Consider the following 24,636-nt stretch of genomic DNA (forward strand, 5'->3'; position numbering starts at 1 on the left):
GCCTTAAGACTAGCTTTCTCCTTGGTGACAGTTGGAGTAGCCTAGGTAGGGCTTAGGCCTAGCATCAGAGCTAGATCCTCCAAAATGTAAACCTAGGCAGTTGCCTAGGGCATGGAGAGAGTCTAGGGGCCTGGTGGATGCTAGCCCCCATCAAATCTTACTAAAAAAAGCCAGGTGACCATCTGCGGTGTGTAAAAACAGCTATCTTGCCAAGGGCCCAGTGGTGTAGCTAAGGATCTTTGGGCCTCAGTGCAAGTTTTACATGGGGCCTGCCAAGCATTCAACAACATAACCATTCTTATCTGCAACAATACCTGGCAAGGGCATCCACAGTGTAAGAGGTGTAAGCAGAGGAGGGGGGACAGTTCATTAATGATCACCACTAGTCAAGGCATCTATTCTATAGAAGTGATCAGTAACAGCATAGCACCTTAGAAGGGCAAATACTGTGGATTACCACTAGTCAAGGCATCTATAGAAGTGATCAGTAACAGCATAGCACCTTAGAAGGGCAAATACTGTGGATGAGGGAGGGCCCCTAGTGGTCTCCTCTGGTCCTGGGGCCCCAGTGCAGTCGCAGCCCTTTTCACCCCCTATTGCTACGCCACTGCTAGGGCCCCATTTCATCTAAATGTATTTCTGGTTATATCAAAAACACAGGAAAAATCATGATATGTTTGTATGACAATGTGATACATGCAAGGTTAATGTTAGACTTTTTAGTCTCTTTGAGAGCTCGTTCACATTAGAGGCATTTTTGCCATTTTTTAAGCGCTGGCGATTTTCAAAACCGCCCTGAAAGCGCTTGTGCAATGATTCCCTATGAGACAGTTCACATCTGAGCGGTTAATTTCCGATCCGCTCAGAAAAGCGGTGCCTGTACCATTTCGCGATGTTGCCTCAATGGAAGGAATAGGAAAACCGCAAACGCTCACAATATCGCTTTGTGCAGCTATTGCGTGAGCGTTTTTGAGAATAAATACATTGTATTTATTGTTTTCCGGCTCAAAGAGTTGACTTCCTGACTTACGTCAGGAAGTGAAAAAACGCAGTCGCTGTGCAAAAGCAAAATCGCTTAACAAAAACGTCCAACGTACGTTTGTATCAAAAAAAGGCCAACGCGAATGGCCACATGGACAGAACACAATGTGAACAAGGCCTAAAGGAAATGTAGAAATGTATGTACTAAACTTTGGCAACAGTCATGAAATGCCCAGCAGTGACATAACAAATATAACAGCTGTAACCAGTATTCACACACATAACAGTGCACATAACATGCATATCTGTTCATTACACCAAAGCATCAGTCATGTATGGAGGTTTTACACCACGCCCCCTGTGCTGTGGCCTGCACCCCCCCCCCCCCCCATTTCTAATTGCCCCTCTGCTGTAACCTGCAATCTCCCCCTCCATATTTTACAAGTATCATGTAGTATAAAGATAAGAGGAGGGGGATTTTGCTGTAGAATGAAATAGCAATCAACCAAACAAATCTAATATGACTTCAGATCAGTGATGAGCGAAAATGCAAAAATTATTTTCGCGTTTATTTTCGCCTAATGCCCGTTATTTTTGCGTTAAATTCGTAGTTCATCGCGTATGTATTTCTGCATAGTCGTAGTACCAATATGCGAAGCTTTGCCACGCATGTATTAGCGGATTATTGCGGACATTTTTCCGCATAAGAGCGTAAGCGTCCGCATTTAGCGATGTTTCTTGCGGATTATTGCGGACATTTTTCCGCATAAGGGCCTAAGCCTTCACATGCAGCGAAATTTCTTGCGGATTATTTCTGACATTTTTCCGCATAAGGGCATAAGCGTCCGCATACTTCAATTTTCGATGCTGGTATAAAACGCAAATATTTCTGAAGATTTTCGCTGAAATTCGCCGAATTCAAAAACGGGATTTTCAATGCGAAAATGACTTGGGCGAAAATTCGCAAGCAACGCTGCTTCAGATGCCCATAAACGATACAATTTTAGCAATCGATCTTCCAATAGACAGAGTTTGGATAGTGTTGATGGTGCCAATCGAAAAAAAATGTTCAATTAATAAATCATTTAATTGATCTATTTTGTGGATCGATTCTATTTGAAATTATCAGATTGGCTATATTTTGTATCCCATGTATGGGGCCGATCAATTCCTTCTAAACGATTTGTTCTGGTCACAATTATGGAATTGTAAGGGCGACCATTCGCTAAAATGATATCATCAATGGGCACCTAAACTGCTTTCTACTCAAGTAGGGTCGGCTGTAGGTGAGGAGACGCCGGTGTAGGCAGAACTCTGATCTCTTCACAAGGCTTTATGTTTAGGGATGAGCTCAAAGTAGTAGGTTGGGATAAAAAAAAAAAGAACAATTTTTTTTTTTACAAAATTTCGGTCTATTTTGATTAATCTAATAAAAACTAAAAACAGCAGCATCAATAAATTCCATCAAAAGATTTCTCTATTTGAGAGAAGAAAAGGAGGTAAAATTCATTTGGGTGCTAAGTTGTATGACCGAGCAATAAACAGTTAAAGTTGTGAAATGCCGAATTATAAAAAGTGGCCTAGTCACTGCGGGGGGTATAAACCTCTGGGGCTCAAGTAGTTACTGGCCGTGCCTTTGCGATAGGCAAATTGCATGCAATCCAAAAATTGGATCAAAAAGCTGCTGCCAGTGGAAAAGGTCTTAATGTGACCATGGGGAAAGCTTTTATGGTGTGGGTAAGGGTAAGCAGAGTAAGCATGGGCTGACCCCAATACCAGATACTGTGGCTGCTATGGCAGTACCTATGTCCTGAGCAATGGGGAAGTGTAGCAAGCTGACAGGGTGTGAGCAGGCAGCTGTCAGTCTCTAAAGATGTATGAACTGAAAAGGCATGTTTGTTTTTTGTTTTTTTTAAATAAAAACATATTTTAGGGCATAATTCATTTAAAATGATGTTTAATGTTTATACAAACTGTGGCTCAGCTAGGACTTTTGTGGCAGACAGTATTTATTGCCTGCACCCCTTATGATATCCGTATTGGAGAGGATATCTCTGGAGAGGTTTTAGCAAATCACACCTCAGCTAGGACTTTTGTAGCAGATAAGGGGGGATTCTCATTGGTTCACTAAGTGATGGATCAATGAGGATTCTCCATGGTGAGGGAGGCTTCCCATTGGTCTATTGCAATTGAATGGGGATCCTCATAATGCTTCTCCCCTGTAGTGGCCCCCGAGGGGCAGTGGCAGCCGTGGTGGGGGACTAAATGGCAGTGACAGCGGGAGATCACATGCACAATGGTGCGTAATGTGACACTGCAACGGGGCACAATGCATTACATCAATATGCACTGTAAATGTAAAATTGTGCATCCGGTGCAGTGTGAACGCAGCCAAAGTTTAATGCAATCAATGGCCTCAATTCACTAAGATCATGCTGGAGATAATAAGGCAAGAGAAAACTTGCCACCACACAGTGAGAGAGTTATTTTACCTACTCTGTAGTTAAGTTACCTCCTCTGTGGTTATGTTCAACTTTAACTTTAGAATTCTGGAGTTATTTTAAGGATTGAAGAGTTAACATAAAGACAGAAGAGTTAACTTTAGCTTTGCCTGAGATAAAATGTTTCCTGAATACTACATGCCTCATCACCATGGTGATAACTTTAGAAACGTTATTAAAGACAGGAGATAAGCTTAGTGAATTGAGGCCAATGTAATCATAAGTGTAGTAAACTGTGGCCACTGGGTAATAGTATAAAGCCAATAATACCAAAATATTGTAGTATATTTAGTTAGAGTATATGGCATGTGAACATCTATGTATACAGTGCTGCCCATAATTATTCATACCCCAATAAACGTCTTTCTATTGATTATTGAGAAGGGTATGAATAATTTTTGACATTGTCTTTTGGGAGACACCTATGTCATTTCCTGTCAAAAAATTACTTACTGGTTAAATAAAAGTAACTTTAAGTCAAAATTTGCCAGGGGTATAAATAATTATGGGCAGCACTGTAAGTACACTTTATTAGATTATGAGATTTAGCTTCAGCTCCTCTAGCTCCGGGCGCAATGCGGTTTTCCAGATAACGTGTGCGTTCATATGCAATATACACACGCATTGCCCAGAGCTGTGCTATGTATGTTAATGGACATTATCACAGGAATGCTTTAACTTACACTGTGTATTTTACATCTTTTCCTACAGAGCAAACACCATCAGCTTCTCTCCCTCTGATTCCCAGGATGGGAGCGTCATGACTGATGGGTCTGGATCCTCCCCAGACTCTGACTTTGCAGTGCCTGCAGTGCCTATCTATTATGCACCTGTGCCAACTGCAAATGAGAGTTTCACCATCCACACTCTCTCCATGGCACAGGTTGCAGAGGCCTTGGATGGGGTTGATGAAACATCTTCATCACCCACCAGTGATCTGACTGCACCAGCTGCAGCAGTCCCATCCAACCCTGCACAGCTTTTAGATAGGCCTGCAGGGACACCTACACCACCAGGCAAAGTCGTTTCTGAATCTGAGTCTGCCAGCACACTCAGAACACCTGAGACTCCGAGTCCCATTGTGTCATCTGAGTCTGCCAGCACACTCAGAACACCTGAGACTCCGAGTCCCATTGTGTCATCTGAGTCTCCCAGCTCACTCAGTACACATGAGTCTCCGAGTCCCATTGTGTCATCTGAGTCTGCCAGCTCACTCAGAACACAGGAGCCTCCAGACCCATTCAGAACACCTGACAATCCCATCCGAATCAGACAGAGAGGACCTCGCATTCCCTCTCCACTCATCACTCCTGGAAACGAGGATGTTCCGTACAGGAGTGTTAAGTGGGAGAGTGTGACAGACACCGACCAACCAGCCAGAGCCAGTCCATCAGATTCTCAGAAGCCAGTCACCATCACAAGAGAGATGAGGAGAGCCTTCCACAAGCTCCTTGGTGAGATATTTAACCTGTTTAACCATTAGAAAAACCATTATCTTCATTACAGCAGAGCCATTTCTATAACATACCACGATTCTCATATTTTACCATTTTGTCTCACACAGATGACCGCGCCATTGAAATCTTCCTGCAACATGATGGATGCAAAAGAGTGTCAGACAAGGTAAATATTAGCAAATGTACCATAGAAGTCTTGGTTTGTCTATCAGTAAAAGCTAATTGTCTCTGTATTTGTGTTTCCCATTACAGTACCTGCTTGCCATGGTGCTCGTCTACTTCAGCAGAGCTGGCCTCTCCATTGCCGAATACAACATCCGGAACTTCTACGCTGCTCTGTAAGTATATGATGTTTTCTTCTCATGCATATTTTCACATAGCTGACAGTAGAGGGGTAACTTATATTGGGGGGCTCCATGACACCCTCCTTCTCTCTTCTGCCATGGGTCTGGTAGCATATAGATATACAGTATATAGTTAGCAATACAAATAGGTATGTTTTTATAGCACATTCTTATTATTCCATCATTTTTTCAGGTTCCTGGCCAACCAGATGGAAGAAGACATCCCATTCTATTACTCCATCTTCCTGTTCGCCGACTGGTACTTCAGCAGCGAAGAAGACTTCAAGGAGGCTACGAAGACCCTCTTTAGACGGATGAGATTCCGGGCCTGGGTCAGTCGTGAGGAGTGCCGCCATGTAAGTAAAAAAAAATAAAAAATCCTAAACACTAATCTGTCACCACTCAGCTCTACCTCTAGAGCCCGGCATCTCTTCCTGCACTCATCTAATCACCCAATGCAGGAGATGCCGGGCACTAGGGGGAAAACTAAGCGGTGACAGGAGGACACACATTGCTGGACTATGTCGGAGCAGGTGACATTATCATGGCGTCCACCGTACTCTGCATAATGTCAGCTGGGGGGGACAGGACACAGGATGGAGAGAGAGGGGGAAACCACTAAACAGCAGGGAAGCTCTATTCAGGTTTCCTTTAGCCTGTATCTCTGGAAACAGAATTTGGGTACCCCATAGGGTTTTAAGGTTAGGTGTGGGAGGTTAAAGTTAGGCATGCGGGGGGGGGGGGGGGGGTACTTAAAGCAGATCTCCAGCCTAAAATTAAAATCCAGCAGCCTTACTTTAAATGAGTGATAGTTACCTGTGCTTCCTTGTCCTTCAAAGCCATCCTGAAGACTCCTAATCACCCGACTATCACCTAATCACCTGGATATTTTTGGATATTTTATAAACATGAAGTACTGCTTTTATTTAAAATCGATAAACAAAATTGCACTCACATTTTAAAAAAGATTCATTAGTTTATTTTATAAACGTCTAACATGTATGTTTGTTTAATTCCCTTAGGTCATGAAGAGACTGAGTCATCGGGGATTGAGAAGAAAGAGAATGGACCATCATGGCCTGGCCCATCGGGATTTCAGGATGACCATAGAGGAATGCACTGCTATGGAACCAGGGAGCGGATATGTCTGTGACCAGTGTTCTAGGTCCAGGCCCCGCTCCTGGTGTTGCATCATGCAGTGATAGTTACCTCCTGCCAGGTCAGTTGCAGCTCCTGTCATCTCCATCCATGTCCTGCAACTCTTTCCATCCTGTCCAGCGACTTCCATCACCTGCATTGAAGTGATTCATGCAGGCTCTGACATGGAATCCACCATCAACCACCTCATACAGCTCCTTCCTTCTCATGCAGCTCCTGAAAATTCATCCATCTGCTGAAGTTTTTGCTGTCATCTGCTTTTAATATCTTTTTGCCACAGTGTCTGTCAGAGTTTCCATCTCCTCCGGCTCCTGGCTTTTCCTACATTCTTACTCATTTCCTGCAGTACCTGTCATCACCTGCAGTGAGCGACTTCTGCAGCCATCAGCTGCAGCTCCTATCTTTTCCTGCAGTGCCTGTCATCACCTGCAGTGAGCGACTTCTGCAGCCATCAGCTGCAGCTCCTATCTTTTCCTGCAGTACCTGTCATCACCTGCAGTGAGCGACTTCTGCAGCCATCAGCTGCAGCTCCTATCTTTTCCTGCAGTGCCTGTCATCATCTGCAGTGAGCGACTTCTGCAGCTATCACCTGCAGCTCCTATCTTTACCTGCAGTGGCTCCTCTACTGCAGCGAGCGACTCTTACAAATCATTTCCTGCAGTGCCTGTCATCTCTTGCAGTGATCTTCCCCTTTAATTTATTTCCTGCAGTGACTTCTCTACTGCAGTGAGCGACTCATTCAATTCATTTCCTGCTGTGTCTGTCATCTCTTGCAGTGAACTTCTTCTTTAATTCATATTCTGCAGTGTCAGTCATCTCCTGCAGTGAGTGTCTCCTTTGTCCACCGTCATCGATTACAGCCCCAGCCACCTTCAAACATCATTGCTTACATCTTCTACCATCTTGAACCACCTTTGCTTGCAGCTCCTACAATCTTGAACCATCTTTGCTTGCAGCTCCTATCATCTTGAACCACCTTTTCTTGCAGTCCCAGCCATCTTCCACCATCATTGCTTGCAGCTCCTGCCATCTTGAACCACCTTTGCTTGCAACTCCTGCCATCTGAAACCATCTTTGCATGCAGCTCCTGCCATCTTGAAACATCTTTTCTTACAGTCCCAGCCATCCTCCACCATCATTGCTTGCAGCTCCTACCATCTTCTGCAAACATTGTAGCGGCAATGGGAAACTGGGAAGGGGGTGGGTGGGGGGGTGTTAGTGTTAGGAAAGGAGAGGTGAAGGCTAGAATTAGGATTAGGGGGGGGGGGGTTAGTGTTAGGAGCAGAGAGGGAAAGGCTAGTGTTAAGAATAGAGAGGGGGGAGTTTAGTGTTAGGATAGGAGAAGGCTAGTGTTAGGTGTAGAAATGGGAGGTTAAAGTTAGGAGAGGGGAAGGCTAGTGTTAGGAGTGGTGGGGGGGGGGGGGGGTTTAGTGTTAAGACAGGAGAAGGCTAGGGTTAGGAGTGGAGGGGGGGAGGTTAGTGTTAGGAGTGGAGAAGGTGGAGGTAAGTGTTAGGAGTGCAGAGGGGGCAGGTTAGTATTAGGAGAGGGGAAGGCTACTGTAAGGATTAGAGAGGTGGGAGGTGAGTGTTAGGAGTGGATAGGGGGATGCTAGTGTTTGCAGTAGAGAAGGGGGAGGTTAGTGTTAGGGGTGAAGAGGGGGGAGGTTAGTGTAAGGGGGGGGGGGGAGGCTATTGTTAGGAGTGGAGGGGGGGGGGTAGTGTTAAGAGAGGGGAAGGCTAGTGCTAGGACTGGAGAAGGGGAAGGTGGGAGAGAAGAAAGCTAGTGTAAGGATTGGAGAGGGGGGAGGTGAGTGTTAGGAGTGGAAAGGGTGGAGGCTAGTGTTAGCAGTAGAGAAGGGGTGGTTAGTGTTAGGAATTGTCAGGCTGGTGTTAGGAGGGAAGAGGGGGGAAGTTAGCGTTAGGAGAGGGGAAGGCTAGTGTTAGGAGTGGAGGATGGGAAGGTTAGTGTAAGGAGAGGGGAAGACTAGTGTTAGGAGTGGAGGGGGGGGGTTAGTGTTAAGAGAGGGAAAGGCTAGTGCTAGGAGTGGTGAATGGGAAGGTTAGTGTTAGTAGAGAAGGATAGTGTTAAGGCTAGGGTTGTAGTGTAGAGAGGGGCAGGTTAGTGTTAGGAGAGGAGAGGGTGGAGGTTAGCTTTAGGAGTAGAAATGGGGGTAGGTTAGTGTTAAGAGAAGGGATGGCTAGTGTTAGATGTAGAGAGGGGAGGTTAGTGTTAGGAGAGGAGAAGGCTAGTGTTAAGAGTGGATGGGGAGATAAGTGTTAGGAAAAGGTAAGGCTAGTATTAGGAGTAGGGAGGGGGTAGGTTAGTGTTAGGAGAGGGGAAAACTAGTGTTAGGAGTGGAGAGGGGGAGGTAATTGTTAGGAGTGGAAAGGTAAGTGTCAGGAGAGGGGAAGGCTAGTGTTAGGAGTGGGGGGAGGGGTTATTATTAAAAGAGGGAAAGACTAGTGCTAGGACTGGAGAAGGGGAAGGTTAGTGTTAGGAGAGAAGAAGGCTAGTATTAAAAGTGGATGGGGAGGTTAGTGTTAGGAGAAGGGAAGGAAAGAACAAGTCTAGTGTTAGGTGTAGAAAGGAGGGAGGTTAGAGTTAGGAGAGGAGAAGGCTAGTGTTAAGAGTGGATGGGGGAGGTTATTGTTAGGAAAAGGGAAGGCTAGTATTAGAAGTAGAGAGGGGGAGGTTAGTGTAAGGAGAGGAGAGGGTGGAGGTTAGTTTTAGGAGTATAGAGTGGATAGGTTAGTGTTAGTAGAGGGAAAGGCAAGTGTTAAGAGTGGAGAGAAGGGAGATTAGTGTCAGGACAGGGGAAGGCTTTTGTTAGGTGTAGAGAGGGGAGAGGTTAGTGTTAGGAGAGGGGAAGGCTAGTGTTAGGTGTAGAGAGGGGAGAGGTTAGTGTTAGGAGAGGGGAGGGCTAGTGTTAAGAGAGGAGAAGGCTAGTGTTAGGAGAGGTGTGAGGGAGGTTAGTGTTAAGAGAGGAGAAGGCTAGTGTTAGGAGAGGAGACGGCTAGTGTTAGGTCTAGAGAGGGGGAAGGTTAGTGTTAGTAGAGGGATAGGCTAGTGTTAGGAGGAAGGGGTAGTGTTAGGAGAGGATAGGGGTGGTATTGCTTAAAAGCATATTAACTAGTGTAGCACTATTAGGGTGACTAGCACCATTCAGAGTAGGCTAGCATAGTGTAGTGTAGGGACCCACCCTAAAAGAGTCTACCGTGACGTGGTGGGTGGGCTTACAATCCTACTGCTCAAAAAGTTTTACTTTTCTTCAGTTGGATTAACCAAAAGACTCTTAATGTTTGGATCACTAATCATCTTTTTTTACCCTACAGTGACAATTCACAGTTCCATTTACTGGAACTGATCCTAGGAATTGCATAAGGCCACAAGGAACCAACCGTGGCCACCTCCTAGCCATGAAGTCAGGGCCTCTATAAGTTCTGCTGCTCATAGACGAGGCACCCTTGGAACAGTTCTTCACTTAATTAAAGGTGCATCACTAGTGGGCTGTAAAACGAATTGAGGACTCAACTTCATGGCTACAATTACCTCGGAGCTCTCTCCAAGACCAGCTGATCTTTGCTTTCCAATTGCAAAGTAGCACTTGGAGTAGAGAAGTACCTGACCTCTCCAGGCTCCACTGATGATCTTCCTTTCTCCACTGTCACCATCTTTATCTATCTAAAACATCACCTGATTTTCAAACAAGTCAAAGTGAGTGATTTGTGCTGTCAATATTTGGTGTGACCCCTTGTATAGCAACAATTGCATCTAAATACTTACGGTAATTGTTGATCAGTCCTGCACACTGTTTATTTCTCCATACAGAACAGCTTTAGCTCTTGAATGTTGGTGGGTTTCCAAACATGAACCACTTGTTTTAGTGTATGGATATGTGCAGAGGCAACAAAATAGGATAAAAATGTCTAAAAACCATTTAAAAGCGGGAAGTTAAGGTAGACTTACCTCCCTCAATGAAAGACAGACAGAAATTCACTATTTTTGTTTCAAAAAATAACATTTATTAGAAGCTCCACTGTGCAACGCGTTTCGTGGGCACAGTCCCGCTTCATCAAGCAAATAACGGAGGGAACTAGTATAGGTCTGTACCGCAGCCAAGCACTTGCTTTAGGTCTTTTCACAACATTGCAATTGGATTAAAGTCGGTATTTTCCATTCCAGAACATTCATTTTATGCTTCTTTAAAGTGCACCTGATGTGAAATGGATATGGAGGCTGCTATATTAATTCCCTTTTAATCAATAACCGTTGACTGACTGGCGTCCTGCTGATTTTTCATGCATTAGTAGTTTCTGAATGGCCTACCTGAAACAAACATATGGCAAGTTCTGTCAAACTTCAGTCAAATATCTGATCTTCATACTTGTTCAAGGTATATGCCTAACAGTATAGGGGCAGAGGATCCACAGGACAGCCAGGTCATTTGTATAAACAGAAATAAATATGGCAGCCTCCATATCCCTTTCACTTCAGGTGTACTTCAAATTGAACCTGAGATGAAGTAAATAATTGATACTTACCTGGGGCTTCTTCCAGCCCAGTGTACACTGTTGTCTGCCTTGCCGTCCTCCCTGGCCATTACATTTGTATGCATTCTTGATATTAAGGCTCCATTCACACCAGTCGGGGTGCACTGCGCATGCGCAGCCACCCCATCGTGCTCCCGTCGCCAGGAGTGTTCTATGCTTATGCAGGTCGTACCGCACAAGTGCAGAATGCTCTCGGAGACGGGGCGTAATGGGGCACGCGCTTAGCTGGGCCATGCATGCGCAGTGCACCACAACTGGCGCAACTGGAGCCCTAATGCCAGGCGAGATTGCAGACGCATGGAAGATGGCGAGGGAGGCAACAGTGTACATTGGGCAGGCCCGGATTTACCTCCCATGAGCCTATAGCCACAGATCTCCTGGCACCCTAGACTCGCCCTCCATGAGCCTACAAACCCCCACCAAACTGCACCGCAAGTATGCTGGGTAGCCTGGCTGTCATTACTCCCTTACTTCCCTTGCCCATCATAGGTAACTTCAGGTGCCCCTTAATATTAGGGAGCCAGAGCTATCCTCAGTATTAAGTAGCTAGAGGTGCCCCCAACTGAAGGGAGATCTGGTCAGTGGAATGCTGAGACCCAGGTGAGTAACCTCTCATTTACACTCCACCAGCGGCATAGCTAGAGATTATGGGGCCCCATAGCAGAACTTTCATGGGGCCCCTAGATGTAGGCTCTCGGGCAATGCCACCTGCCCCTACCCTATGGATATGAGTTAGCAATATACATTATCATGCTATCTTCAATGCATATAGTGCATGGACACTGAGACAAAGTGAAAGGGAGGAGGGAGACAAGGAAGGTAATAGTGAATACATCAAGTACCACCTTGGCCCCCTTTGCTCCATGGCCCCATAGCGGCTGCTATGGCAATTGCTACGCCCCTGCACTCCACTCAGGACTATGCATTGGGAAGGAGGGAGACGCTCAGGGAGGGGTGTAAGCCGCCTTTCCATCATCAGGCGCCTGTAGGCACGTGCCTTTTTAAATCAATAATTATAACAATACAGTGCCTTATGGTAAATCCAGCCCTGACATAGGGCTGTAGGAAGCCGCAGGTATGTATCAGTTCTTTTACTTAATTCATCTCAGGTTCTCTAACCATTCTTTAGAAAAAACTACTTGCGTGTTTTGGATTGTTGTCTTGCTGCTTGACCTCGCTGTCTCTTAAGATTAAGTTTCCTGACAGATGTCTTGACATTTTTTTCTGTAGAATGTTCTGGTATGGTTCAGAATTCATTGATCAATCAATGGTGGCACTGGCAAGCCTACTAGGCCCTGATGCAGCAAAACATACTCAAACTAGAACACTCCCATCACCTTTTTTTCACAAATGGGATACGGTTCTTATGCTGGAATGCAGTGTGTGTGTGTGTGTGTGTGTGTGTGTGGGGGGGGGGGGGGGGGGGGGTCCATATGTAACACTCCTCATTCAAAACCAAAAGTTCTGTTTTGGCTTCATCCATCAGATGATTCTTCCAATATCCTTCTGGTTTGTCCACATGATCTTTAGCAAACCGTTAAGCAATAAAGCACTTCAAGGCAGGGTAACAATGATCTTAATCGGTTCAGGACCAACTGTTGTTAAAACTACGCCGCACTCGTGGCGGCCTAAGCCTGATGCAGCATATGTTTTAACGCTGCCCTGCAGTTGCACATCCCCGCCCCCACAGAACTCAGCTGTCTAAAGTCTGAAGACAGCTGAGCTCCGTAACTCGGTCTGGAGCCGTTTTCATTGGCTCCTGACCTCTTGATCACTGTGAGCCAACATGTGCAGTAAGCTCCCGAGCATGCGGTAGCGAGTACGCGTGCCGCAGTCTAGTTAGACACGTAATTAGACCGGGACCAGCATCGGGGAACAGGGATGCTCGGATGTGCCTCATCCACGAATTCGGAAATCCGCGTGGTTGCAAAAAAAAATCCGCATTCGGCCCCGCCGCATGCGGATTTTCGTCCGCGTCCACGCAACCACGCGGATTTTCTGCCGTGAATGGCGTAATCACGCGTGGATTCCCGCCCGGAGGCGGATTTTCTTTTAACGTTAATAACAAAGCCCCCATACATGCTACAATCCCCGAAATTGCATGGATTATCGAGGTGATAAGGGGCAACATAACTTCAACATAAAAAATTCCCCCCAAATTTTTTTTTCTAGAGAAAATGGATTTTAAAGTGAAATCAACACTTTAAATGGGGCTATTAATTGGTAATAAGTGGTTTTAAAATGGGATATACGCGTTAAGCAGTCAAAGAGGTGAAGGCGAGTTCCAATGGCACTTGGCGGCGAAGGTACCGCTGGAGGAGGATGAGTGGCTGACGCCAAAAAGGCCCCAGAGAGGTTTTTGTAATTTTTTTTTTGTTTTTTTTTTCAGCAATTAGCAATGACATCGCAGCAGAGTTGTCAGTGGACACGGGCAGTGTGAACGCAGAGTGCAGTGGTGGTAGCGACTGAGTCAGGAGAAGGACTATGCGGGCGATCAGTTCAGCAGCACAGAAGGACCACGGCAACATACTGGTAGTAGTAGTAGCAGCACAGCGTCATAGTGCTGGCCAAAAAATTAAATGCACCCGGTGACCCGGGCAGTGATAACGCAGACAGAGTACATTGGTGGTACCGTGGTAGCGACTGAGTCAGGAGGAGGAGGAGGACAAAGCGGGCGTTCAGTTCAGCAGCACAGAAGGACCATGGCAACATACTGGTGGTAGTAGTAGTAGCACAGCGTCATAGTGCTGGCCAAAAAATTAAATGCACCCGGTGACCCGGGCAGTGATAACGCAGACAGAGTACATTGGTGGTACCGTGGTAGCGACTGAGTCAGGAGGAGGAGGAGGACAAAGCGGGCGTTCAGTTCAGCAGCACAGAAGGACCATGGAAACATACTGGTGGTAGTAGTAGTAGCACAGCGTTCTAGCGCTGGCCAAAAAATTAAATGCACCCGGTGACCCGGGCAGTGATAACGCAGACAGAGTACATTGGTGGTACCGTGGTAGCGACTGAGTCAGGAGGAGGAGGAGGACAAAGCGGGCGTTCAGTTCAGCAGCACGGAAGGACCATGGAAACATACTGGTGGTAGTAGTAGTAGCACAGCGTCATAGTGCTGGCCAAAAAATTAAATGCACCCGGTGACCCAGGCAGTGATAACGCAGACAGAGTACATTGGTGGTACCGTGGTAGCGACTGAGTCAGGAGGAGGACAAAGCGGGCGTTCAGTTCAGCAGCACAGAAGGACCATGGCAACATACTAGTGGTAGTAGTAGTAGCACAGCGTCATAGTGCTGGCCAAAAAATTAAATGCACCCGGTGACCCGGGCAGTGATAACGCAGACAGAGTACATTGGTGGTACCGTGGTAGCGACTGAGTCAGGAGGAGGAGGAGGACAAAGCGGGCGTTCAGTTCAGCAGCACAGAAGGACCATGGCACCATACTGGTGGTAGTAGTAGTAGCACAGCGTCATAGTGCTGGCCAAAAAATTAAATGCACCCGGTGACCCGGGCAGTGATAACGCAGACAGAGTACATTGGTAGTACTGTGGTAGCGACTGAGTCAGGAGGAGGAGGAGGACAAAGCGGGCGTTCAGTTCAGCAGCACAGAAGGACCATGGCAACATACTGGTGGTAGTAGTAGTAGCACAGCGTCATAGTGCTGGCCAAAAAATTAAATGCACCCAGTGACCCGGGCAGTGATAACGCAGACAGAGTACATTGGTGGTACCGTGGTAGCGACTGAGTCAGGAGGAGGAGGAGGACAAAGCGGGCGTTCAGTTCAGCAGCAGCAGCACAGAAGGACCATGGCAACATACTGGTGGTAGTAGTAGTAGCACAGCGTCATAGTGCTGGCCAAAAAATTAAATGCACCCGGTGACCCGGGCAGTGTAAACGCAGAGTGTAGTAGCGACTGAGTCAGGAGGACAAAGCGGGCGGTCAGTTCAGCAGCTCAGAAGGAGGACCATGGCAACTTACTGGTAGTAGTACCATAACACCAAAAAATTAACCAAGGTAGGCACTAGGTAGGTAGTAACTGTCTTTATAAAGGCAGGCATAGTTAACAACAGCACATGCAGCAGCCACTTCATGTCCCCCTGTGTCCGACAATAGGGGCCAGGAACTCACCTTCCACCCAAGCCTGGTTGATTTTCAGGAAGGTGAGTTTGTCCACAGAGGTGTGGGAGAGCCGAGAGCGCTTCTCTGTGACCACACCACCGGCCGCACTAAAGCATCTCTCTGAGAGGACACTGGAAGGAGGGCAGGATAGGAGTTCCAGGGCGTACTGGGAAAGCTCGCTCCAGATGTCCAGTCTCTTGACCCAGTACTCCAAGGGGTCCACGGGGATGTCGGTGTCATTGAGCCCGCTGGATGACCCCATATAGTCAGACACCATGGTGGTCAGTCGTTGCTTGTGCTGGTTGGTGGTGGATGCTGTGGCGGGCACCTCTGTTCTGGGCTGCTGCACTGCATACAGGCTCTTGCTTAGGCTCTTCAGGTCTCCGGGGCGCCAGTTGCTGCTGCTGCTGCTGGTGGTTGTTGTTGTGCTGCTAGTGGCAATGGCAGGCACCTCTTGCTGGCTTGGCAGAGCAGTTACAGTGGGGGTGGAAGGCTGGGGGAATGCTTCCAGTAGTCTGCGCACAAGGGCCTCCTTCAACTCCCTTGTGCGTTGCTCAGTGGAGGATGGCGTCATTAAGTCTCCCAGCTTCCCCTTCAGACGGGGATCAAGCATCAAGGTAATCCAGATGTCCTCCCTTGAACGCATCTGGATCACCCGGGGGTCCCTGCGAAGGCAGCGCAACATGTGCACAGCCATGGGAAACAAGTGGGCCCTGCCAGCAAGATCTTCCTCGTCCTCGCCATTGTCCCATAACGCATGCCTGTCCTCTTCCTGTGCCATGTCGTTGTCCTCCTCAAACCGCCATCCACGTACAACGCCTGCTGCACTCTGCTCCTCCTCCTCCTCCTCATTCAGGTTAGGGACCTCCAACTCTTCCACTACCTGCTGTGAGCCCTCCTCTGAGCTGGACTGTGCTGCCATCTGCTCCTGTTCTTCCAACTGCCTCAGGGCTTCATCCCCACGCTCAATTAAATTGCCCATTGCCTGCTCCAGTAGACAAACCAAGGGCACCCACTGGCACACAGAGGCCCGCTCCTCACTGACCATCTTGGTTGCCTCCAGGAAGGGACTCAGCACCAGGCATACTTGCTGCATCAGTGTCCACTGAGTGGCAGTAATCATGGGGACTTGTTGGTTGCTGGGGACACTTGGGTCTAGCATGTAGGCCCTAAGAGCCAGCCTGTGCTGACACAGCCGCTCCAACATGGCCAGAGTCGAATTCCAGCGAACTGGCATGTCGATGATCATCCGGTGTTGTGGCCTTCCATACTGCTGCTGTAAGGTGGACAAGAGTGCAGAGGCAGTGGCTGACAGGCGGAAAAAGCGTACCACCGCCCGGGCATCCTGCAGCAGCTCGCTCATCCCCTGGTAGGTGCGCAAGAAGCGCTGCACCACAAGATTGAGCACGTGGGCCAAGCAGGGGATGTGCTGGAGGTTTCCCTGCTGCACTGCTGCCACCAGGTTGGCCCCGTTATCGGCTGCCACATACCCCACTTCCAGGCCTCTGGGGGTCAGCCACCTCCGCTCCTGCTTCCTGAGGGCGGCCAGGACGTTGGTGGCCGTAAGCCTCTCCTTCCCCAGGGTCACCAATTTTAAAAGGGCTTGGCAGTGCCGAGGCTTGGCGCTGCTGCTGCCGAGGCGGGCTTGCTTTCCGGGTGCAGAGGGAGTGTCGTGACAGGACCCTTCTGCATCCCCCCTGATCCCGCGTGGTGGCACCACTAGCTGGGCTGATGCGCTCTTGTCCTCCTTCCCTTCCATCAGTGTCACCCAGTGGGCCGTAAAGGACAGGTAGGTACCTGTCCCAAATCTGCTACTCCACGAGTCCATGGTCACGTGGACCCGCTTGCCCACAGAGTAGTCCAGGGAACGGGCCACGTTTTCCACCGCAAACTTGTGGAGTGCTGGGATCGCGCTCCTGCTGAAATAGTGGCGACTGGGGACTTGCCACTCGGGGATGCCAAATTGGAGCAGCGTCCGCATGGCGCTCCCCTCCTGCACCAGGGAGTAGGGAAGCAGCTGTGATGCCATGGCCCGGGCCAGCAAGCCATTTAGTTTGCGGATCCGCCTGTGGCTTGGAGGCAGAGGCTTGGTCAGACCCTGAAAGGTGTCGTTCAGCAGGGTCTGACGACGCTGGGATGCAGGGGAGACAGAGGAGAGAGACGAACACTGGCTGCCAGCCTCAATTTCTGTGTCCTGAGTAGCCGAGGTGGAAGAGCGCTTGCGTGCTACTACTGCTGCTGCTGTGGGGGATTCACGACCCTGAGGGAGGGATGATGCTGCTGCGCTGGTGGGCCTTCTGCTCTCAGGAACCCCTGCCAGCAGTGCCTGCTTCCTCTTAAAGTCCGCATACTCGCGGCAGTGGCGGCTTCTCAGGTGGCCCTGGAGGGATGAGGTACCCATCTTGCTCAGACTTTTCCCACGGCTCAATCTTTTGCTGCATAACCTGCACACAGCATACCTTTTGTCATCAGTACATTCCTCAAAGCAATCCCACACTGGTGATTTTAATTTACTGCGGCCCCCACTAGCAGAGGGTGCAGCGGAACAATGTGTGGTAGTAGTTGCCGGGGGTTGCATGGTGGTGGTGCCGGCTGAAGCAGTGTCCTGTCTACTTCCTCCACGCCCACTGCTGCCGATGCCCCTGCCTGACATATGGCGATATCCTTGCCTAGGCCGAGGTGACTCGTCATCCTGCTCTGCCTCTGACCATTCTTCCACGGACTCAGCAGGCTGCACATAGTTAGGGTCCACAACGTCGTCATCATCAGCAGCATCTTCATAATCCAGCTCTTCCTCTGACTCCACCGCCTCCTCTTCTGTCCCTACATCCCCAGACACAGACCCCTCTTCTTCATCACCAGAACTCAACAACGCTTGTGATTGTGGCCCGATCTCAATCTCTGCCACATCAGTCCCCAGTAAGTCCTGAGCTTCTTGCATCAGCAGGTTCCCAGAAGCCGGACTGAGGGACAGAACGCTGTCATCCTGGGAGGGCTGCTGACCAGTGGGTGCTGGGGTGGATGTCACAACAAGCGTGGGACGTTGGCTGCTGCTGCTGCTTGGAGTGGTGCTCACAGTAGAGGTCTGGGAGGAAGTCATGATGTCCATGAGTACGTCAGGTTCCATTTGCTCAACCACCACACGGGGACCAGAAACTTTAAAATATTTGGACAATGGCGTCCGCTGACTCGGCCCAGGCTTTGCTGTCCCCCTTTCTGCTGCATCACGACCACGTACAGCTGGGCGTCCTCTCCCTGGACGTGGAGAAGTCCCAGAAGTGGCTGAGGCAATTGAACTCCCTTTCCTCTCACCCCGCGAAACCCTGCCAGACATGTTGCTAGTAATGAATCACTGGATGCAGTGGGCACAGTATAAGGTCACTGAAGGATGCACCAGGCACAGTACAACGGCACTGAAGGATGCAGTGGGCACAGTACAAGGTCACTGAAGGATGCAGTGGGCACAGCAGTGGGCACTGGATATACACCTAGGTCACTGAAGGATACAGTGGGCACAGTACAAGGTCACTGAAGGATGCAGTGGGCACAGCAGTGGGCACTGGATATACAACTAGGTCACTGAAGGATGCAGTGGGCACAGTACAAGGTCACTGAAGGATGCAGTGGGCACAGTACAAGGTCACTGAAGGATGCAGTGGGCACAGCAGTGGGCACTGGATATACAACTAGGTCACTGAAGGATGCAGTGGGCACAGTACAAGGTCACTGAAGGATGCAGTGGGCACAGTACAAGGTCACTGAAGGATGCAGTGGGCACAGTACAAGGTCACTGAAGGATGCAGTGGGCACAGTACAAGGTCACTGAAGGATGCAGTGGGCACAGCAGTGGGCACTGGATATACAGCTAGGTCACTGAAGGATGCAGTGGGCACAGTACAAGGTCACTGAAGGATGCAGTGGGCACAGTACAAGGTCACTGAAGGATGCAGTGGCCACAGTACAAGGTCACTGAAGGATGCAGTGAGCACAGTACAAGGTCACTGAAGGATGCAGTGTGCACAGCAGTGGGCACTGGATATACAACTAGGTCACTGAAGGATGCAGTGGGCACAGTACAAGGTCACTGAAGGATGCAGTGGGCACAGTACAAGGTCACTGAAGGATGCAGTGGGCACAGTACAAGGTCACTGAAGGATGCAGTGGGCACAGCAGTGGGCACTGGATATACACCTAGGTCACTGAAGGATGCAGTGGGCACAGTACAAGGTCACTGAAGGATGCAGTGGGCACAGCAGTGGGCACTGGATATACAACTAGGTCACTGAAGGATGCAGTGGGCACAGTACAAGGTCACTGAAGGATGCAGTGGGCACAGTACAAGGTCACTGAAGGATGCAGTGGGCACAGCAGTGGGCACTGGATATACAACTAGGTCACTGAAGGATGCACTGGGCACAGTACAAGGTCACTGAAGGATGCAGTGGGCACAGCAGTGGGCACTGGATATACAACTAGGTCACTGAAGGATGCAGTGGGCACAGCACAAGGTCAGTGAAGGATGCAGTGGGCACTGGATATACAACTAGGTCACTGAAGGATGCAGTGGGCACAGTACAAGGTCACTGAAGGATGCAGTGGGCACTGGATATACAACTAGGTCACTGAAGGATGCAGTGGGCACACAAGGATGTCACACTGTGTAATGAGATGCTCATATGCCAGCGAGCGAGCAGTGGGCACTGGGCACGGCACAAGGTCACTGACAGAATGAATGAACAGCGCTGGCAGAGAGTGGCGGCGCCGGCGGTGTGACTGGCTGCCTGCAAATAGTACAAGTGTATAACTGTCACTGGAATATGCAAGTGAACACTGCAGTTGCACTAACCTGCCTGCCTGCCTGCACTACACACAGATAATCCCCACTCCCACTACACTGACTACACTGCAGCACTGAACCTGCCTGCACTACACACAGTTAAATAATCACTAGACTCCCACACTCCCACTACACTACACTGACTACAACTAACTACAGCAATCACTCACTGACTAGCTAACTGTGTACAGTATAAGAGCAGTGTTAGCAAAAAAACCGCTTTGTTTTTAACACAATAAATGCACTTGCTCAAACAACAATGGCCTGGAGATAATCCTCTCAGCACCACAGTCTAGCAAGGACAGAGCTTTTCCATCATGGCCGCCGCTTTATATTCAGGAGGGGAGGGCATAGCTCCCCTCCTGTGATTGGTTGCTAGGGCCTGGCTGGGGCACTCTGATTGGCCTGCAATGTGTCACTTCCGCATAGTTTGACGCATTTCCGCAAACCACGACTTCAGCGCCGGGTTTCACGAGCGTGAATGTGGATTTCTGTCCGCATTCACGCGTAGCCGAAGCAGATTTTCGTGGTTGAAAATCTATTCACGGATTTTCGTGTCCGAGGCGGAATGCGTCAAAATGGTCTTGAATCCACGCGTAAGCGTGATCACGACCTGGCGGTGAGCACCACTGTCGGGGAACGGAGGATCATAGGAGGACGGCATGGGACATGACAGCTGCAGGGAGCCAAGAGAAGCCCCAGGTAAGTGTCGGTTTTTGTTTTTTTAACACCACCAAAGAACCCCTTTAATTTGTATATAATTATCTTGACTGTTCATTGGTGGAGTCCAAACTCTTTAGCCTTTTTCAGCTTTATGGGCATCAACAGCTCTTTTTCTGAGGTCCTCAGAAACCTACTTTGTTAAAGCCATGAAACACCTCCAGACATGTGTTAGCAGTAGGAGAACAGAGGCGCCAGCAGGATAAAAGTGGATAAAAACTTTAAAATTTGCTGGGAGGAAGTGGTGGACTTACCTCCATAAAGCAGACACGAAAGACTGTCTGAATAGTAGTCACATTTATTACTTAGTACCCCAAAACAGTGCAACGCGTTTTGCAGGCCCAGCCCGCTTCATCAGGCAATAAAAATGGGGACAAGACAGAATTTCAGCAATAGCAGGTGTAGCGCCTAATCTAATCTCCTCACCTGCCTATACAGTGGTTGCCTGTGTGGTAACCCATGTTTGTGAGTATAATTTTCTCACGATAACCTTTACTTCATTTATGCTTAACATACTACACTATATTGGGCTCTCGGTTTCTCTACACTTTATCCAGACATGTGTTGTATGTGTGAATGCCTTTTGCTGGATGCCGGTTCTTAAAATAAAGCAGCGTCTCTGACTCTCACCTGATTGACAACCCATTGATTGAAAACACTAAACTCTATTTTCACCTTGAAGTTTTATGCTAAAACCTAATAATTCACATAAGGTACCCATACATCTAGTGACTTGGCGGTAGATCATCCATCCAATTCGATAATTATTTTCAAATCAGATGAAAATCAGTGCTGCCGGGTGCATGCCTGATCTACGATGCCACCAGTTTCGAGTGTGTGCGGCAGTAACGGCGAGCGATATTAATGTGACGAACCCCCAAGGCTGTCCCCCCTAATGTTCATTGTGCCCCCCGTGGTGCAAACTGCAGTATACATTGCCTGTCCACCTCTGCCGCCGAGGGGGAGCTTTTCAAAATGATAATTTGTGGTTACCCACAATGCACCACTACTGAATATGCAAATTATCTCTTTTCGCCCCTGTAAGCCAGACAGGCATCCAGAACCGCTGTTTTAAGAAGGCAAATTTCACCAAGCATTGGTTATTAGTAGGAGGGCTTTTTGGTCTCTTTTATCCCCCTCCAGGTATGTCAAACCGGTCCTACGAGGGCCGAGATGCTCACACATTTTTCATACAGCTCAAATGAATTGATGGGTCTGAATCAGGAAAGGTGTGGTCCATCAGGTAGAACACATTCCTTTCTTTATCAGTCCATCCTAAACACTGGCATGGATCTGGCCCTCCAGGCCTGGAGTTCGACACATGTCCCCAGGGCCGGGCCGAGGCATAGGCTGGAGAGGCTCCAGCCTCAGGGCGCAGTGTAGGAAGGGGCGCACAATTCATTCAGCTGTCATTCCTAATTGTGTTTGAAGCAGAAAGAAATAAGAAACGGGGATACATGGCAGTGACTGCAAGCCAGATAACTAGATATTAAGGTGTTGGGGAGGTTGTGGGCCATGGGGTGCCTCTTAGTCTAATAGCAATCAGTGTGTGACGGCTGGGGTGGGAGGGATGGAGGGGCGCACTTTGGTGTCTGAGCCTTGGGTGCTGGAGGACCTTGTCCCAGCTCTGCATGTCCCTATGCATTTCTAGTGGTTTGGGTCATCCTGAGCTGCTTGGTTACTCTGTTTTTCAAAATGATCAAACCTTGAGTGCTTGTTATGCATTAGCTTTACATTTTTACTGACTTATTTTTCCTGTTTCTTTTTTCCATTTAACTTCTATAGCATAACATTCTCAGTGAGAGCTTTGATGAGCTTGACTGATTCATGGCTATGCCTTGGAAAATGTATACTCCATGCCATAAATCTCACCTGACCCTGCCTGGAAATTTTGTAGAGATTACCAGGGTGATATGTGTGACAGGTGTATGGTAGGTGGGTGTTCGATTGCTCTCCAGATGCAGATCTGGACCTCTGTGTAGCAATGAGTCTTTTCCTGCTGAGTCATGTTCAACCAGAGGATAAAGGGTCACAGATACCAGCTTAGAAAACAGCTGTTTACAATCATCATCCACCCCCACCCACTCCAGTACTTTTACAAAAAGCAATCATGAATCATCAGGAAAACTTTCTCTAGTTTACAGATAATTGTAACAATATAATGGGATACACACATCAATCTTATTCCCATGAAAAAGCATCCAGAAAATTGTAAAATTAGCTATGTGCTAACTAATGGAAATAGGTATTGAGAAATACCAGCCAGGAAGTGCCTCAGCTCTTACTACATAATACATATATTGCCTAAATGTTTTCCATCCATAACCTAACCAGGGAAGAGCAAAATGAATGGACATGCTACCTTGCCCATGCACAAACATTGTCAACTGGTCTGGCAAACTCAGAGACTTTTGTATGAAGAACTAACTTTGCTTTCTTGCTTTTTGTGTTTCGACCAGAGAACTTCAGTTATTTTGTTATAGCCTAAAACAATAAGAGGTTGAAAATCTCATAATTTAGCTCCTTGAAAGTGTAGTTTAGGAAATCTGAAAGCCCACTGGTTGCTTAGGGCCATTTCACACTGGATGAATCAAAAACTGAAAATGATTTTTATTGGGCATCAGTTTTTCAATCTGGAAAAATCACTCCCTCCCCAAACTTGCACTCTGTTTGGTGGAACGGGCTGAATAAATCCATTCCAATGGAGCAATGTGAACATATTCTATTGATTAACATAGGATCCGATCACACCCATTAGGATGAGTAAGTTCTGCTTCGGTCTGCTAAATGCACCATTTTTATGGCAAATGAGAACTGTATCTTAGATAATTTGTGGAATTCAAAATAGTTCCACCCAAGTTAATGTATAATACAACTGTGATGCTTTGAGGCATACATGTCAAACTGTTCTACAGAACCATCACATTTTGTCCGCAAGTGGTTTTCCTACTTTGCGTTATGTTTGGCCAACTCTAGACCACCAGGGAATCTAGATTGGAGGTGAAGCCCTAGATCACCAGGAAAGAAATATGGGTGAGGGAGTGGGAAAGCACTAATGAACTCTGTAGGGGAGGAAGTGGTGTCCCTAGACATCACTAGGTAACTGTTTGGGGGTGAAGGGGGCACTAGACACCAGGGAACTGTATAGGTGAGGGAAAGGGCCACTAGACACCAGTGAACTGTCTTTGGGTAAGGAAGGAGGACCACTAGACACCAGGGAACTCTATAGGTAAGGGAGGGGCATTAGACACCAGGGAACTGTATAGGGGAGGGAGGAGGCATAAGACACCAAGAAATTGTATAGGGGAAGGAGTAGGACAACTAAATTCCAGTGAAGTGTATGAGGAGGGATGAGGAATTAGACACAATGGAACGGTATAGGGTAGGGAGTAGGGCCACTAGACACCATTGGACTGTATAGGGGAGGGAGGGAAGACCACTAGACACCAGAGAACTGTATATGGGAGGGAGGATGCAATAGACACTAGGGAACTGTATAGGGGAGGGAGTAGGGCAACTAGACTCCAGTGAACTGTATAGGGGAGGGAGGAGACATTAGACACCAGGGAACTGTACAGGGAAGGGAGTAGGGCCACTAGACACTATGGAACTGTATAGGGGAGGGAGGAGAGGCCATTACACACCAGGGAAATTTATAAGGGAAGGAGATGACCACTAGACATTGAGGTTGGCCCATGACATGGTCCCAGTGTTCAATTTTGGCCCACTTTGTATTTGAGTTTGACGCCCCTGCTTTGAGGCTTTAGAAAGTGATGCTTGGGGAAGGAGTGGGTGCAGGCAATTGATAGTAGATAGATAGTCTTCAGGTCCACATTCAGAATCTTACTGACCATGTCACGCTTCCGACTCAGCACCAGTGTTGCCAACTCATCCCTTTAATTACTGATACATCTAAGTTATACAGGTTCTGGGGCTATTTGCACATAGTCAGTGCCTTAACTGCATCT

At 48.1% G+C, this 24,636-nt stretch overlaps 1 protein-coding gene across 1 annotated transcript; it reads left to right on the top strand.

Moving 5' to 3' along the window:
• The first annotated feature begins 4,576 nt into the window (after positions 1 to 4,576).
• Positions 4,577 to 6,808, top strand: LOC137525791 (speedy protein 1-A-like). Its single transcript, XM_068246992.1, has 5 exons — positions 4,577 to 4,936; positions 5,047 to 5,105; positions 5,192 to 5,277; positions 5,477 to 5,639; positions 6,306 to 6,808. Exons 1-5 carry the CDS (start codon positions 4,909 to 4,911, stop codon positions 6,483 to 6,485), a joined length of 516 nt encoding a protein of 171 aa, XP_068103093.1. The 5' UTR covers positions 4,577 to 4,908; the 3' UTR covers positions 6,486 to 6,808.
• The last annotated feature ends 17,828 nt before the right edge of the window (positions 6,809 to 24,636 follow it).

The sequence above is a fragment of the Hyperolius riggenbachi genome, chromosome 7 (assembly GCF_040937935.1).
Source record: "Hyperolius riggenbachi isolate aHypRig1 chromosome 7, aHypRig1.pri, whole genome shotgun sequence".
Classification (NCBI taxonomy): domain Eukaryota; kingdom Metazoa; phylum Chordata; class Amphibia; order Anura; family Hyperoliidae; genus Hyperolius; species Hyperolius riggenbachi.

Coding starts and splice junctions, on each gene's coding strand:
- LOC137525791 (XM_068246992.1), top strand. CDS start 4,909: ATGAGGAGAGCCTTCCACAAGCTCCTTG. Junction 4,937..5,046: donor AGCCTTCCACAAGCTCCTTG/GTGAGATATTTA, acceptor TGTCTCACACAG/ATGACCGCGCCATTGAAATC. Junction 5,640..6,305: donor GTCGTGAGGAGTGCCGCCAT/GTAAGTAAAAAA, acceptor TAATTCCCTTAG/GTCATGAAGAGACTGAGTCA.